Source organism: Strix uralensis, chromosome 10 (genome assembly GCF_047716275.1).
Source record: "Strix uralensis isolate ZFMK-TIS-50842 chromosome 10, bStrUra1, whole genome shotgun sequence".
Taxonomy (NCBI): domain Eukaryota; kingdom Metazoa; phylum Chordata; class Aves; order Strigiformes; family Strigidae; genus Strix; species Strix uralensis.
Window position 1 is genome coordinate 9,092,501 of NC_133981.1, and position 18,923 is coordinate 9,111,423.

At 41.6% G+C, this 18,923-nt stretch overlaps 1 protein-coding gene across 17 annotated transcripts in view; it reads right to left on the reverse strand.

Annotated features, from left to right (window-relative positions):
* The window catches only part of FOXP1 (forkhead box P1), a 389,603-nt gene that overhangs the window by 41,129 nt on the left and 329,551 nt on the right, over nt 1-18,923 (reverse strand). For all 17 annotated transcript variants that reach the window (XM_074879152.1, XM_074879155.1, XM_074879149.1 and 14 more), the window contains one exon: nt 5,968-6,072. In XM_074879152.1, the coding sequence (XP_074735253.1) occupies nt 5,968-6,072 (105 nt within the window). The remainder of the gene's footprint in view (nt 1-5,967; nt 6,073-18,923) is intronic.

The following is an 18,923-nucleotide window of genomic DNA, read 5'->3' on the forward strand; positions in this document are numbered from 1 at the left end:
GGAAAAAACAACCACAACTGGCTACTGTAAATATTCACTGTTTAGCAGCACTGGGTCTTAATTATGATTTAAAAAGAAAAAAAAAAATGGTAGGCTGCACTGGTTTCTATTATCCATGTAACCATCACAAGTTGAGACATCAAAAACTGGCAGCGTCTCCTACACAGTGTCTTGAAAGTAAGTGCAGAAGCAGCAGTGGGTCTAAATAAATCCTATTCTGGAGGATACAACGGAATCACAGGTAAAAGTGCGGTTTTATTATTTGTTTTCAGGGTATCTTTATCCAGTTTTCTTTTTAACCTTCTCTCACTTAATACACCTAATCTAATTATTTTCCATCAGACATGAGGAAGAAATTTCACTACAAATGGGTGACGATTAATATTACATTAGAAAAAAAAATATTGCACTATTAAAATGAAAGCAGAGTTATACATTCAAGGCACATTTCAAACCGACACCCAAGCCTGACAGCCCTTCAAGAATCCCAGCTTACACATCTCAAAAGATTCTTCAATAACAGGGTTGGGTTTAAGCTTATATGTCAGGGCACAATGCAGCCCTTGTTTACCACCATATGGAGGTGCACACACAGAATTCTCCAAAAGTAAAGAAAGCAAAGGCTTAAAAGGAAAGAGTCAAGAGCCTCCCTTTTGACAGAAGTAGCCTATTTCGACAGCTGATTCCCTCTTTTAAAAGCATACGGCACACATAAAATAAATACAGGTCACAAAAATTAACAAATCATCATAACTGTCTAATACATCCTGGGCTGGCTGCGGAAAAACAAGATCATTTTGGATTTATATCTCTAAGTATGGGATTTCCTGGACAGCTAATATCCACAAACAATCAAACACAGAGGACCATGAGAAAGAAGCAGCATTATTTCAAATTTGAGCTGAGAGTCGTGATTTTTAAAGGGCTGAAACAGGAACTGGAGCTGAAATCTGAAGCAAGTAAATTCCTTTACTAGGCACTGATGGACACTGTTGTGTTTCTCTTGGCCTTGGTGGAGGCTTTTAGGTCACTGGGTTTTGGATATTACAGCAGATGAAAATCTTAGAACCACAGAAACTTCAGAAATGACAAATAACTTGAATATCTCCCCCATCCTCAAAAAAAGAAAAAAACCTAATGATACTTTTCTAAAAAGAGTCGAACCCTTTTATGAGACCTGTTGCCAATATTAGTGCCACCGAATGATCTCATCTTTCATTCTGGCTAAATTCCAACACACAATTTCATTAACCCAGGTACTGCAGGTGATAAAACTCATTTTTCCCTAAAGAGACAGCTAAAAAGTACCAGTTATACATTTATGAAGTACCAGCAATCAAAATTATGGATTTTCTAAAAGGTTTTTAACTACTTTTATTGAAAGGAAAATCGCTGTCTCAGACTTTTGTGACACTATTGCTAATAATAAATTTTACCATTCAGACATCACAGTAATATGGTAGACAGTGTCAATAAAAGTATGAAACAAAGATGATCCTTGTCTCTTAAGTAATGCTTTCTGATTACACACCGGAAATTATAATGTGAAACATAAACTAAGAGCACCTTAAGGTATAAAATGCAATAACGCAAGACAATGTGCCTTGCTATGTATACGCCACGCGCAAAAACATTGCATCGCACGTAGCCGGCAGGCGCTTGACTTATCTTCTGGAGGGAGCCGGGAGGAAAAATGTTCATCTATGTGTGTAAAGCGAAAAATTCCAGGAGTTGGCTCGCGCTGGCTTGCTGTTTGCTCCGCTCGGGAGAGGACCGAAGCGGGGTTCTCCCAGAGATGCCACTTTTGGGTTTCTGGCGGCAAACTTTCCTGCCGAGCCGCATTCCGGCAGCACTAGAGGGCACTGTGGGATTTGGGCCACCCCGGCCGCCTCCCGCCGCGTCGCCACCGCCGAGGTCCCCAACTCCCCTGCCATGGCAGGAAGGTTAATCGGGAGGTTGTACAAGCAACGGTAAACGTCGACATTTGAACAGCAATTCCAAAATCCGTGGATGGGCTTGGAAAAAGAAAAATGCTGGCGTGCATCCCCGAGCGCCGAGGCGGGTGCCGCCAGGAGCAGGATGGGTGCCCCGGCTGCCGGCGCATCCCCACGCCGCCGGCGGCACCCACAGCAGCACCTTCGCCAGCAATGCTTTATAGCTGGGGAGGTTAACTGGGCCTGCCAGGAATTTAAAAATCTGAAAAGACATCTATAGACTAGCCTTTTCTCTGCCCTCGCTACCTATTTGATTAAAAAGTCTCTGTTGTGCTAACTGCAGATGATTTCACTGCAGAACATTTTGACATGCAAATGATAGCAATTAATGCCTTTGAAACAATTTATGATTTCCGGCCTACTTCAACATGTATTAGCATATACCTGGTTTCTTTAATATACACTTTGTTTTTCCAAAACCACAAACATAGTTGCTGGAATTTCATGTGGAAGTGCTTAAGGGGTTGAAAGTTAACACCTTTGTGAGCCGAGCAGTCTCACAGTTGCTGCTAAACAAAAGCCTCTTTGTAGAAGCTTTCTCGAAATGTTTTCTTAACATGTTCCAAGTAGTTTTAGGCAGGCAACTAAAGTAAACAAGATGTTACCATGATAAAAACACTTGTGAAAACATTACAGAGTGCACTTAGTACTTTCTTTCACATAAACTCCCCTTCGTTTCATCAAAGTTAAATGCACATGAAGCAGATCACTAGAATCACTGCAATATAGGATTGCAAGATCTCACCGAAGGTCTGCGTCCCTCTTTTACAGAAGATATTTGATTTAAAACCCGTACAGCCATGATTAAGCACATCTAAACTATAATCAAATTTTTAAAAAGAAGGAGGGGAATAAAAACCTACTCAAGTCTTCTTCATTTTGCACCCTGGATGCCTGGATACCTTGCTAAATAAACCACCCTCCCTCCAGTAGGGATTTCCTGAACAACTTGCCGTGTAAGGGGTATATATATTTCTATCTGCAACGGTCTTTAAACGCATGCAAATGAAATCAAGGATAGAGTCAATTTTGAAGGGAAGTCGCTCTGTGCTACTAATTGCTCCTTTCGTTGCCGCCTGCGAGACGGGCCCTGGTTAACACGCGAGACACGTGTGCACCCTCCAGCCCTCACCTTGCTTCCCGCAGCTTGGCAGAAGGCCATCAGGTCACCGTGGTGAGACTGGACTTGTTTTTGTTTTTAGGCTCGGGGAGTATTCTGGAGCATGCAGGGTGCTACTGTTTCATTAGGCTTAGCAGCAGCCCCCGCTGCTATCAGTTAGCTCGAATTGATACCGCATCACATGATAACCAATGGCTGATGGATTTTAAAAAAAAAAAAAAAGAAGAAAAAAAACAACGCTAAAACTGCAACTTATTTCAAAAAGAAATAGGGAAATAAATGCGTACAATAGCCCGTGTATCTGCTGGTTCTGATAAGCATCCTCCTGTTGGCTGTGAGTGAAAGACAACTAGGATCGTTATTTGTACAGTATTTATCTTTGAAATCAAGGGCCCTGTGGTGTACCTCACCTTGGGAACAAACACTACAGAACGATCACAGAAGAGTGTCAAATCTCTGGTTTTGATTTACCAACAGTTATGATATTTCTTCCTCAGGAGGAAAAGAAATGAACCATGTTTTAGACCTGTGAGTCCTTTTTTCTCCCTTAACTGTAGAATCATTTTATTGGCATACAGGGCTTTCATTTCATATTTGCTTTTTCTAACAGGCCTTTTTACTGAGGTAAGTGAAATTAAGCAATGCTCAATTGATACACGGGCTGTATTTCACTTCGTAAACAAGAGCTTTTCTCTTGAGGGGACTGTCGAAAGAGCTTCATGGATTATACAAGTAACAGAAACTTCAAGCATCTACCTGTTATCTTTTCGTTGAGTAATGAATTCTGATAAATGGCAGTATAATTTTAAGGACGGACGCTCCACAGGAGACTTGGAAGGCTACAGTATCATTTTATGAAGCAACGTTCACTTCCTAAGTGTCAATATGCTGCTTGGGGACATTCATTTCTGCATTTGTTCTGGGTTAAATATCACTCTGAACAATAAGACTTTGTCTAGACACTGTAGAATTTGGATAATAAGAAAATTTACACGAGCCGATAGGTTTAAGAAAGTCACATGAAATATTTGTGTTGAAATGTTTCAATCAGGGGCGGGAAAAAAAAAAAAGAACCAGAATTGTTGGAGCTTGGAGTAGATGGAGCTGCTTCATGTCCAGCATGGGCTGGCAGTGATTTTCAGGTTATTCCTACCTATAGATTGCCCCAGGTATCGCCTCCAGATGAACTGGTGGCCTTGGTCTACTTTCTGAAACATCTCCAAAATACCATATAAAAATCAACCTTGCCTCTACCCATGCCATGTGACTTATGGGCTGTATTTTCTACAGATGGTCACATCGAGCAGCCCACTGCTCTGCAAGAAATCTTCCTGAAATCAACAGATCTAATCTGGAACAGGAGACTAGCACAGGAAGCAAAGGTGGCATAATCTGACTTCATGTGACTACACACGTTATTCCAGTATCTAAGGCTACCACAGCACCTTTCCCTTGCACTAAGTGCAATAAAAATTAGAATTGTTTTAAAGGTCTAAATGCTATAGTATGGTATATGAATATGAATGAGCTGGCAAGTATGGCAAGATTAGAATTTATTTCACTTAAGTGAACAACAGGATGAATTAAAAGAAATGAGGCCACCCTTCATGGAAATTTATGACTAGCACCTTCTTATTTTGTAATCTGCTTGTAATGAGAACTTTCTCATTACTGTACCATTCCTTACTTGTAACATATGTTTATACTACGGCCAGCGCCGCTCCAGCTGAATTCAGGAGGGTTTTGCCAGTGGAAGCAGAACTGGCCCATTTTATTCTGAGAGCAAAAACCTATCTGTCTCATCTAACATCATCCAACAAACAACCTCTTGCTTGCTGTCACCCTTCCCTCCCTCACATAAAAACCCAGGGAACTGCCCCAGAAAGAATAGATACAGCTGAATGTTTTGGGACTGATTCTATTTATCCATCCTGAAGAATCTCATTTATTTATGTGGACTAAGTTCATGAGATCACCACTGTAACTGGGAGCAGAATTTGTCCCTTTGTGCATTTCAATCATAAACACTGCTTGGGCGGTTGGTCTTTTGTGATCTTACAACCAAATAGCCACAGTACTTGAGAAAAGATCAGTGCTCAGACCTTCAAGAACCTGGATGCACCCAAAGTGTATGTGTACCTGGTGATCTACCCAGATGCAAAACTCTTTTATGATGGGAATGCTTTCTGCTCCAGCTTGGAGGGGTGAGGCTGATGGTTTAGCTGTGGAGCAGCCACGTGTAAGTTATTAGAGCTCTGCCAGTCCTTCCCTGCATCGGGATGCACGCATTACCACATACTAGTCCATAATGCACTGTTTATGCAACGTGTAAAACTGTGTTCTTTGGCAGCAAGGAAAGGTCTGCAGCAAACTGCAGGGGCCCAATTAATATAATTATAGTTTATTTTTAGTAGTGTAGACTTTTGTTCATTAGTTACTTATCTGACATAAATTAAATTTCACGTGATGTTCTGCAATTCTCTGTTTAATTATGGAGTTAATTTAAGACTAAATGTCTAAATTAAAGTGAAATCAAGGTTAAACCAAGGTTGTATTGTTTACATTATCAATACTGCAACATAAAAATTATTTAAATAAATAAAAAAAAAGGCTGCGGAACTGCAAACACTCTATTTTATTATAATACACTGAGCAAGACCATACTTTCCCCATGGGGCTAATTTACTATCCCCTGTTAAAATGTTCTTGAGCCTGATCCAAAAGCCACTGAAGTGAAAGGGAGCTCTCTGTTGACTTCAATGGGCTTTGCATCAGGCCCACAGTGAGTGACAGCACACAAAATTTCAGGGCATGCTTTCTGTACAATGCAAGTGCCAAAAAAACCATCCTTACTTTAGAAACGACTGGAAGTCTTCACATACTGCTTCACAGCCTGGCCATTTGCATACGCCGTGTCCATAGAGCGGATGGCTGTGTGAGTGCTCCTCGTGGGATAAACTGGAGGAGAGAAAGAGAAAAGAAAAAAAGTGGCGTAACTGAAGGTACCGTGCCAATTAATCTTCACAAAGACTCTTAATAGCAAGCAAACAACAGATCCTGAAACATCCCTAAGATCTCACAGTACCCACCTGACTCTGCCCATGTTTTTTTCAAAACAGATTTAAATACCATTTGCAGTGTGAAACATGTGTCATTCTTACTTAGCTATCCTCCTACATTTCATTCATTAATTAAAAGCTTTGTAAAGAATTTAAATTAACATGGACGGGGGAGAAATCATTTGACAGACCCGCTTAATATCCTGCTTGATATTTTGCTAAGAAATTTATGAACACTGGATATTTACAATTCAACTTCATCAGGAAGAAAAGTCATCTCCATATAGCAGTGTATTCTTGTAACACAATACAACCAGACCCGAGGCTTTCCTCATCGCTATAGAAAGAGAAGAAGCATCAAGTCTGCAGCCTTGGCTTTCTCACCATGTTATTTATTTACTGGGTTAGAGGGGTTTCTGGTGGTTTGTTTTTTGGGTTTGGTGTTTTTGTTTTTTTTTTTTCATTTTGGGGTGGTTTCCTTTTTCCTCTTATAGGCTGTTTCTCCGCACAAGTGCAGCCCCCTTATGTTCCAGTAAAGAAGATTCAGTAAAGAAGATTCAAGATGTATTTTCAAATGCAAAATTCATCATAAAAAAAGGAACCATGTAATCAAAGGATTCCTCAGTATGAAGGGTTAGTGGGGGCTATTAACCTTGCTAAGATTTGACAGGAACGTCACAGAGCTTTCTAACTACTGAAACCAGGGTTAAAGAAAAAAATTCATATGAGCACTAAGGGGTTAATCCTTCAGCGGGATTCCAATCAATACGTAATGATTTGGCTGCACTGATCCAAGTCATGAGACGCTTTGATCCGGGCCATGTGGTGCTCAGGGAAATGTATCTGTTGCACTAACTGATGAACCATATTCTAAAATATCTTCTTTATAAAACTTCTGCATGGAAACTTCTTCAGTAAAGGAATTATTTTCGCAACAATTTCCATAACCTTAGATGACTTTAAAAATAAAATGTCAAAATAATATTGAAATCTCTATTTTATGCTCACACACATAGCTATTTTTCATATCAAATCTTTTTGCTACAGCATGCCTGTGCTGTATTATGAACTTCAAACATACACAAAGGATATGAACACATACCAGCATCTAGGTGTGGCTTTTATGACTTATTTTATCCTGGATTACAGGTAACGTTACGGATAAACACCTACTTTTTGCCATTTTACTTTTATACACATGTGGAAATGCTGTTTATTCTTGTTCTGTAATATTATCTGCCCACGTACTATAACAAAATTCTGTTCCTGTATTATTTCTGATGCACTGGGTAGCAAGATCACTGTAGAACATACCCCTGAGATGTTATCCCAAATACAAAGAAGTTGCAAGAGAAATTCTTGCCCAGATTCTGCCACTTTTGACTTCTGGCCCAACAAGAATCTGAAGATAACTGAAGGCGGGTTTTTTAATTATTTGAATTTTTTTTAAAAAAATTCAACAAAGGTACAGCTCCGACTGGAAAAGGTATTACGAGCTGTACATGAACCTAATTCATTGTTTCATTAAAATCTTATTGTTGGCTGTTTACAAGTAGTTCTTCATGCATAATAAATAAAAATATATACGTGCAAAGCAATTTCCTAAAAAAACAACTGTAGGTGAAGACACTTACAAAGGCCTTTTCTATAAAGGACTATTACACTGGTTTAACTTAATAAGTTCTTTTAAAATGTGCAAGTGGGGAGAAGCTCTAAGTTTTTAAAAGGACAAAGGGACTGATGCATTCCCTGCAAGAAAATTAGAAAAATGCCACATCACACGTGTCCTCAGCTGAGACAGAGGGAGGATGGCTGAAGGAACACTGCCCACCCAAGCCAGACAAGCATATGGTCAAACATCCCCCATACACATCAGAAAAGAATAATTCAGAAAATAATGGGTTTTATCATCTGCTTCCATACCTGAATCCAGCAAAGGGTGAGAAAGTAGGCTTTCATGTTAACACTCCATTAAAGTCCATGAAGACTACATAGGAGAGTTATGATTTCAGTGTGTTTGGCAGAACCCAAAAAAAATTCAGTGTATTAATTTACACGGCGTGCGTTACCCATATACCAGGATGACTGCAGAAACGCCGTGTGACGCCAAGTAAGGACTCAGTCCCCTGTGGGTTTTAAGCACTGTAAATCTCATTATAATATCAACAGGAGTCACATGGCTTAAACCCCCAGCAGGGTTTTTTAAAGTTTCTCTGTGAGAGCCTAAAGGCCATGGCCAAGCCAACGGAAAGAGCCCTACCGAGATTTGTATTTATTTTTTAAATCCAAGTGCAAATCTCTTTTCTTTCCAGGGAACTTGCACAAGACAAGACAAACTATGTAGGACATGATACCCTGGTATCGTGTCCAAAGAAAATGATGGAATGACCAAGAGAGTATCAAACTGTAAACGATGCTCAGGATGTCAAAGTCTAGTGCTGTCCATAACCAGAAAGATTGGTGTTGACTGTAAATGGGAACTTAAAAGGTCATTTTGTTAACACGATGCTAAGCGTAACATACTTAACACCTACATATAGCTTCCACTGCCATTTGACAAAGCAGAGTGACTACTTCAACTTACCAAAAATAGACACTTCAAAAAGCAAAAAACCCCTCAGTATTGAAAGACAAATGCAGGCACTCTCCATAGGCAGCGTGCCTTTCCGAAGGCAGCTACTCCCCTCCCGCTCGGGGGATTTCAGTGGTGCCTTTCGATGACCTTTATGTGTCAGTATCTGATTACTGCTATTTCACCCATCCCACTTTTGAAGATATTATAGATTGCCACTTGTTCCCTGATGGAGCCTTAAGAAGCACCCCAAAACAAAACAAAGAGCGGGTTTATACAGAAGCGGATGTATCACACAAAGGATACAGCCAGTGGAAATGAATGGAGAACTCTGTTTAACTGGTCTAAGTACTCACTGTGTTTGAGGAAGTAGAGGTGGAAAATGAAGATTTTAATCCAATACATAAACAAACAGCTTTGTGGGCACAATACAAACCTATGATCTTAAATTGTTCAATGATATTTTGTCTGCACGCAAGCAGTTTCTGTAATCTGGATGCATCCTTGGTCTCGCTGCCGGAGACAGACTTTTAGAAGATCTGAGCATTGGCAAGCAGAAGCAAGTTTTAGGTCTGTTTGATTTCTAATGACACATTAGAGTAGGTGTTTGTTTCTGTCACCCTCTCCTTCCCAGGAACGCATATTCGTGGTTGGGTACTGGTGATGCAACACTAGTTAGTGGAAGTGCTTTTATAACAAGACATAATTTGCAAAGAAGTGAAGGAATAAATGATGTAAAAATCAAGATTATGTGGGGTTTTTCTTCTCCTCAGAAGGTAATTGCATACAAAATACTTAACACGATAGAATTATTTCCAAATAATGCAATAGTGCAGCGTTACTACATCGAAGTACAGCAAATAACCCTCTGGCAAGTAAAACATCTTGCGTAAGTCAGCTTTTTCATGACATACGACAGAGTAACGAAATCCATGTGGGAAGCTGAAAACTGCGTAAGTGTCCACTTACTCGGTGCTGCCTCCAGCCCTGTTTCCAGTAAGGAGGGGAGAGAAGGGCCAGGCACTTCCACAGCTCCCCTCTGCTTGCTGGATAGAGAAGTTTTTACCTCTGCCTTCTGCAACCTGTGATGCTTCGTAACCCCAGGGATCTCCAGAGGGTGTGGAAGCAAATTCACCACCTACTGCGACAGGGATGGCTCCCACAGCTGGTACCTGCACAGCCCCACTCGCCCGGACCACTTCGGCCATTTAACTTCCGGAATATATCTTCTGTGCTACAGCATCACTGAAGAATCACACTCTGGGACACAAAAGCACGGGAGACAGAGAAACCACAGACAGCTAAGCCCCCATGGGGAGTAAAAATGACAGTACACTGGGTACCATGCTGGCAAGAAAGTCACGGGTGGATATAAAAACCAGCTAAGCAGAAGCCTCAGTAATAGTACTTCTGCCACACAGTGGACCATATTTTAAATATTCATGATGCTGACATACTTCATATTCCACTCACTCTCTTCCACATCTGCTTGGGCCAACGATCTTTGCCAAAACACTGGGGGAAGTCAGTGATGTAGAGAAGCACCCTTGATTTTCTATTACAGTTATGAAGCATCTGTTCTAACGGTACGGAGAACATGCCTGAGCCACCTGCACACTGAAAAAATCAATACCACGTCTCCTGCCTTCCTCTTGGAAGGTGTTTGAGCAGAGCACCCACAGAAATTGCAGAATTGTCTTTTTTTAAAAAAAAAAAATTATTTTATTTCTCAGGGCAATGGGAAGTGACCTCATCTTTGCCAGCTGCCATGAAACCAATGTCAGTGCACGGTCCAGGCAGGAGCGCGGGGCTCAGTCTCACACCACGTTCCCCCTTGGTCTGACATGGATGGCACAGCCGTCAAGGCAAAATGCCACGATTTTGGTCTTGTACAGGAGGAGGAGAGACACAACTGGGAACCAACACAGGTCTCCCATATTCATGACTGCCTGGTGAGCTCTAAAGCTCATTGAAAGGCACCAACAGAATAAAGTTGGTGAAAATGTCACAATTCTCTAAGTCAGAAACACCTGCTGTATTTGATTCAGAATCAAAACGGAAGCAGTAATTATTAAATCCTTGTACCAACTGCACTCAAATGTAACCTCCTGCCTTCATGGCAAAATCAACTGAGTAAGGATGTGTTTTGTAGTGAAGCTGCAGTAGTGCAAATCCCTGTGAATTCTTACTAAGGTAGCTTAGCACCTCTTTCCTCTCTAAATTAAAAAAAAAAAAAAAAAAACAGTAATTAAAAAAAAAAATCAACAAAAGTATTAAACTATATATACGGAAATGGACTACTTCTAGATATTCATGCTTCCAGCCAAGCCTCAGTAACTGCCCACAAAGCAGGTATGTGATCTGAACAGTGAATTGTCTGAGCAGAGTAAATGCCTCTCCTCTGCTGGATAAAGCTTAGCAGAGGGTCGCGGGCCTTCGGGAGAGGTGGCATTTGATGTGTGTGGCCAGTGACAGCTCCTTCGAGAACTGGCTTGAAAATTTTTGGATGCTTTTTCAAGCCGCATTTCTCCCCTTCCTCATTTCTTTAGTTCACATCCAGACCTAGGACTAGAAGAAGCTCATGTTTTATATCAAGCCCTATTGGAAGTAACAGGAGAGGTATATTACATTTAAAATGACTACACCAATTTAAGACAAATCAGGTTAAAACTGCAGCCTACAGGCTGAAATCCTGTCTTCTAATCAGTGTGTGCTAACTTGTATATTACTGTAGTATAAGGAAAAAAAAAAAGAGCTGTAGCATTGCACAAGGCCAGCAATGCACCCCAAATCACTGCCCCCCATCCTTATGCCTCTTGTGGCAATACTCTCTAAATGCCTGTTGCAATGAGAGCACTGGAGCATTTGCAGCAAGACTAAGCCAAAACCTGGCTAACATTCCCCTTCTTCTCCATCCCCATCCCCACTGCAAAGAGTATAACCAGACTGGATAATTATATGCATCATCTTCTGGTTTTGATCTATGCACTGATGGTTTGGATTATTAATCAACATTACGATCCTCCAGCACTCTAAAAGTACTACATACTTCTTCCAGTGGCACCCCCTCTTCCAACCCTGCAGCAGAATGGCCACGGAGCCCAGACAGCCACTGCCCTACATCCTCTCCTTGGAAGAATTGAACGTATTTCTAGACCACTTAAGAGAAATGCCCATTGCAAAAAACTCAGTATTGAATCCATCACTTATCTCAGGTGGAAGTTCCATTCCTGCACTTGAATTAACGAGTTTCTCTACTATTTAAAACTCTTATTTTTTATTTCAACCTTGTGCCTAGGTACTGTAGTGAAAAGTACATCAAATATACCCACATGCACACGATTTGAAATGCTGGATTTTAAATTCCAGCAGCACTGCTAACTAATGAGAACAATTTTTTCCCTCTTCCTCTTTGTAGCATCACTTCATGTACTTACATACCATAATCACATCCTCCTAGAGCCTCTATTTTTCCAGGGTGTCGATCTTTAATTCCCTTTAATCTGTCTTCATAGCCTATTCCCTCCAACTCCTTTATCATCCTAGCTGCTCTCCTCTATATTTGCTCCAGTTTCTCTTTATCCTTTCTGCAAGACAGTGGCCAATTGTACATCACACTCAATGTGGTTTAACTGGTTCCGCATAAAGTAGAACAGGAAAATAGAAGGACTCAGATGCAACATGCATGTTTATGCCTCCCATGACTACATTTACCTTTTTAACTAAGACATGGCACAGAGTGTCCCACCTTAATTTCTCAACCCCGATTATGCCTCAGTCATTTCCCACACAACCGATGCTGAGCAGCTGACGTGTCATGTCAAACTGGCAGTTTGGAATTTTTATTTCCTAGCTGGGCTACTTTCTACTTATCCCTGCTAAATCTCATTTTATTCCTCTCTGAACAGCCTCCTAATTTATTCAGATGAAAACGGATTGATTCAGTATCTTAGTTTAATTAGGAAAAAAATGTGGTCCTACCACTTTCTTGGGTTTTGGGGGGGTGTTTCTGTGATTTTTTTGTTGGATTTTTTTTTTTTTTTTAAACTGACTTCCAGCGCAGCAATCCCACCCCTCTTACACACCCAGTTTGCATGGCAGAGGGAGGTGGCAATGGCGAGGCTTTGGCCCCGATTCAGCAACGCTTTTAAGAACACATGCAAGTTTAAAAACACAAGATTAGACCTTGGACTTCACTGAGACTGAGGGGTAAAATTACAAATGTACATACACACTTTGTAAAAAGATCCTGTTTGCCAACATTATTTTACTGTAATTTATATTCTGTTGTTACATTTAAATCTATAGTAAAAGAAAACACTGAGAAACAAGAGCTATTCTTGTTTAACAAAATTATATTCTGTTACATTTAGAGTTGAGGCAAGTCTTTCACACTTATATAAACCGGCGATACGTCAACAAATATGATTAACACAGATTATTCACGTCAGTATTTTTCACCCCTGTCCCACAGGCACAACAAAACCCGCGCAGAAGGTGACTGTCACATCACATACAGCCTGGCAGCTCGCTGGGTGAGCCTTCACCCACCGCACAGCCCTGCGGCAGCTAAGAAAATGCCCTTTGGGAAAATGTTTATAAAAAGATAATTTAGATAAATAATGACTCCAAGGGAGAAATACAGTTAAAGCATTGAATTTGCTCTGCCACATGCTTTCCCCCCGAAGAATGCTATTTAAAAAAAGCACTAAAATCGAGAGGACACAAGCCTACTTCCCCAGGGAAGCATGCTGAATCGTACAGGTAGTATAAATATCATATGCTGCTGCAGGTGCTAGGCAGTCTATTTGTTTGTGTTTACTAAAAGGCATAACAAATAGTCACACTAAAACAGAACAACATTTGGCATTGGAATGATAGATACCAGAGCAGCTATAAATCACATTCACTTGTTTACAGTCGAACCGCTGCGCAGCACTAACACTTCAGCCCCCCTTTTTCAGAGAGCCCCTTCGCTGTGATTTGCCCCTTTCAGGGGCAGCCACCAGCTCCTGGCTGGGTGGTATTGCAGTGCATGGTACTGAGGGGCTCAGCATCCTTCCCAAGTACAGCACAGCCAAGAAAAAAACCAAGAAAAAACATGCAACATTGAGAAAGAACAAAAAAAAAAAAAAAAAGAAGAAACAGACTTGCGTGACATATATGGCCAGCTATCATAGTTTACAGCTTTGCAACTTCTGAGTTAATTCACAGTATAAACAACGAGGAAAATGTTTCTTCCGAGCAAGACTTCCTGTAAACTGTTCATTAGAGCGGCGCTGGGCGCAGGGCTGGTGCACCTGCTGATTAACCATGCGCTCCAAGAATAAACAAAACCTGAAGCCAGCGAGATTGTTCTGGAATTTGCTCAGAGCTGATTTTTCTTCCCCCACGTTATAAATTGGATTCTACAATAAAACAAACAGCAGAACATAGGTTGCCGAGAGTTAAAATCTACTTTTTACACTACATTGACCACAGCACCCACAGGCACAGCTGCAATGTCTTTCTATGAATGGGACAGATTGCCATATGGATGCAGACACTGAACAAGCTGTACAACTCCTGGCGACAAGTGCCTAGGGGACTGTCCTATATTAGCACCACCTGTGCTGTGGAAATTGTGCTCTGTGTATGAAATGGTATTTAAGGGCCCATCATGATGTTATTTTTGAGTGTACACAAAAAGGAAAATTACAGTTAAAAAGAATTCGCTGGCTAGCGGATCTCTTGCTCGGTTCCCGAGATCGTTTCCCAAAGGAATAGTTACCGTCTTTATTCACGCAGCCCAAAACGACAAGCAGCAACACATATCAGCAGTTTCCCTGCCTGGGCTTATACCATCGTTTTAATGAGAAGAATACACTTTATAATATATGTATGTCTTTCCTGATCACATAGAAGAAATTACAGCCCTCCCACCTTAAAAGCTATATGGAAAAACACCCCATGGCATTACACAAACCTTGCTCCAGCAGCAAGCAATGCAATATAAATTTTCCTTGGGCTCCTTCCCCCACCCCTCAATGTGCAGCAGGTAAAGCGACGAATCCCGATTACCAAATTTCAATGCGCATCTCACTACTTTGAAAACATAACCCTGTCTGACTGACAAAAATAGAGCTCCAGATTAGCACAAGATGTCGAGGAAGGGGGGAGAAGGGAAAAGAGGTTCAAGCAGTACCTAGCTGCTCTACGAAAACAGATTTCCCCCTCTCCAAACTGCAAGAAAAAAGGGATGCCAAGAAAAAGAAAAGTAAAATAAATTGAATTAAAGAAAAACAGTTGTAAAGTGAACATTACAACCTGGGAAAAATGATGTCATTTTATTGAGAAACTCATTTTTTTCCATTAAACCATAGTGAAATGGATAAAGTTTATACAGCTTAATGGTGGAGTTTTACTTTAAATGCTACTCAATATCTTAGCAGTACGATATAACATGATATAACAGCTGTCATACTAACTGCTCGATTTTTATTGAACAGCAGAGAAAATAGTCACACAAAAATCACCTAACTTCTCCTCTACTTTTATGGCATTTTCAAGGGTGTTTCTTTTCCACTCTCAGGCTGTGATATGCATGATAAAAAAAATAACAGAGCTCTTCATTAGCTCCCTGCTCAGCTCTTTAGGATAGTCAGATCTCCTGAGCAAATGCTGAGGAAGGACAACTTGCACACAGGAGGAAATAAAAAGAAACAGGAATCCACGGTGCAGTAAAACAAAAACAGGTCCCTTTTTAAGACTACTACATAAACACCTCTAATAAAAGAAGAGGACAAATTTTCATTGGACTTTTAAGTATTTAGACAGGAATGTTTTAGTAAAAGTTTAACTGCAAAGTGCATGCAATTAACAGAAAGCCATCAGCTATTTCTCTGGTATGTAAAAATAGCATTAAGCTGTATTAAATGCACGTGTAAGTATCTCAGTTGCAAGAAAAGGGAGGAGATATGCAAAGCACTCAGATATCAAACAATGATCTGTTGGCCAGATGGAGGAATAAAACAATACATATGCTAAAATTTGGAAAAGTTCTGTTAGGCGTCTGCCAAGGCTCACCCAATCTATTTTAAGTGCTTTCTGATACATTAGCTTAGTGTTTGGAGTTGTACAACTGATGGTTATTACACGGGACCAGAAAGCAGTGAAGCGTTGGCGTTCAGGAGCTCCCCGACGCCGGGGCAGCTTCCCCAGAACGGCGAAGTGTCAAAACACAGCAACCTTAATCAGCAAAGGCCCACCCCAAGAAATCACAGGCTAGTCAACTTTGCATCTTTTGTAGGGAAAGACAAATAAAATAAACTAGAAACGATTTTCCAGGGTTTAGTAAAACAATTCTTTGAAAGGCGTAATTTGATTAAAGAGCTCCCAGGCAGACTGAGGAGCAAGAGGTATTGTACAACTAATTTAGCAGAAGGTTTCTCAAAAACGTGAGTGCCGTGGCAGACGGTAGGTGCGGGCGATGCAAAGGATGCTATACACCCAAATTTGGAAAGCAGTAACAATAAAAAGTGCCTGATAAGGCTTAAAACTGAAGATTAGCAACTCCAGGTCTGAGTCACGGCTGATATTTTTTCAAAGCTGATTACAGAGAGGAGTGACTCAGATGGGGAGAGCATATAGTATCTGGTGGTGATTTGTTTGGCGGGGGAACGAGCACCAAGGGATCAGGTAGTGGGATGCTTTGGGTTCTATGTGCACACAACAAATGCAGACGGCTGGGCCAGCTCCCTGCTCCGGCTGCTGCAGCGTCACCGTCGCTGAACAGCCCAACTGGCCTCACAGCCATCACACCCCTACGAGGTGCAACGAGAAGAAATACAGCAGCCATGTAGGGAGCGGGATGGTTTATCGGATACGCAGCTAGGCACCCAGGCTTGGCTCGAGTGTCCGGCTCCAACCTGGCTCTGCAGAGAGGAAGCTGCATGGAGGCACCTGAGCTGCTCAGACAGTGAGTAACAACATAAGGGTCATGATGGGGTTTGTGTACATGGAGCAGCTAAATACCTTCTGGGAGGAAAGGCCTCAGGAAGACAGATTTCTTAAGGGAGAATGGATTTGAGGTAACCTAATCTAACTCTGCTGATGGTAAAGTATAACGAGCTAAAATCTACTGCAGGGAGCAACTGAGAGGAGCCGACACGGATGAGCAGATTTGATGCTGGCACCAGTGCAGAACGAATGCCAGGGACTACGCGGAGAGGCCCGCCAAGAGAGGATCAGGCCCTGGGAGCATATGGACTGCAGGCTGAATTGTTTCATCCCGAGCATTAATAATGGCCCGAAGTCTGTAATTCTTAATTGTGCTGAATCCTAATGCCCTCATCTAAGGGCCTTGGGATTTTGATGGAGGATCAGCTGGCATGGAAGATAACAACAGTAAAACACAATGCATTAAGCCTAACCAGCAGATCAACGGTTTGCCACGCTGTTCCTCTTGCCTCCCTTCAAAGCATTCTCCAGACTCCTTCCTCCCGCGATGCTGGCAAGAAAAAGTCATTTAAAAATCCCCTTGTTTATCCCATCTATTTCTCCTATGAGATGGGTGCTTGTTTATGTGGAAGGGCAAGACTCAAGCATGGTTGGAAAGGGTATAAAGACAAGAGGGGACAAACATGGGATTGCTGGCAGATGGAGGAAGGTCTCTTGGACATTCAGCCTTTACCTCCAACCCTTCACCTTACCTCTTGCAAACAGACGTGTTTCCTAAATTAACAGATCTGGACTTTCATTAACTCACTTGTTTACGTACAGCCTCCACCATCCTGTCGTGGCTGTAGTCAATAGAGAACAGGGACAGGACCAGCGCACAGGCACCCGCACCACTCCACGGCACCCCCAGACCTCCCGGTTCAAGCCCAAGCTGGGGCAACCTCCGCTCACCACAAAGCGCTGATGAAATCTGCACCGTTCTGCTTTTCCAAAGCTACCCACATGGGGAATATTCCCAAGCACGTACATTTCGGGATGCCCACTGCTCATCAGGTTATAAAGTTAGTAGTCACCTAAAGCAACCGGGCATCCACCCACTTTGTTTTGCTGGTTTTCTTAAGAAAATAATCAAGCTTCCCCCAAATAAAATGCAGTGGAACGAGATGGAAAGCGGGTACTGTCCTTGACATTTCTAAGCACAGCAGATGTACTTAACTGGCTCCTGTTATTTATTTATTTACTTGTGGAGAGAAAATGCTTATTACTGAAGAAACCCAAATGCTGATAAGATGATGAGAGGTTTGCATGCTGGTTGATGGTCTCACTTTCGCTTATCCTGAGTGAATACAAGTATCTATAACTAAATATTTCCCTTAGGGTACTGATGACTGAGGTATGTTTATTGCATTGAGTGAATTTATATATATAATCAGCACAATAAACATTATTAAATTGTCTGAGTAAAATCAAAGCATGAAACACACAGTCAGTGCTGAATTCTAATGATGCTGAATGCCCATGATTGCATGGGGAAAGGATCTTAACAAGCCTTGATTTGAGCTTTGGCATCCGCCTCACAAATCACACGAAATGTTCTCTCTTTAATAGTGCTGAATATTGATAAATGTCTCTGCACGGCACAACAGGGAAGTTGGTCTCTATTGGCAATCTTTACCAAAGTGTGTTTTTTCCTTCTCTACACTCAAGGGTTTACCCTGAATGATTTAATTATAATTTTCCTTGTGTAAGACAAATTAAAGAGGAGAGTAGGAGTGTCATGCCAAAGCAGATTATTTATCTCCTTAACAGATTGCTGTGCACCAAACCCCAGAGCTGCTGCTGCTGCTACTTACAGAAACTGGGCAAAATGTGGGACAAAAGCATAGATGTAATATACATTTAAAGTCCAAATGAATGAAAGCATTAACCCATTATTTATAGCTGGAATTGTTTCATCCCTGTGAAAGCCATACACACAAAGCACGCAGAAACCAAGAGCAGCCCCATGATGCTCCCTAGTCCCTGCCCAGGAATGGAAGATGCCTCCTGCTTCTGAACCCATTTTTGCTTTTCAAACATCCCGGGGTGACTCTGGCCACCCACCCACCATTCGCTTTTTTGTCATAAGAAAGAACTTTTGTTGTCGCTCAGCTCCGAGTGCGGCAGCCCCACGCAGCCGCAGCGCGGCCAGTGTCACCGGTGACACCGGAGCTGTGTCCCTGCAGCCTGCGCAGGACTAA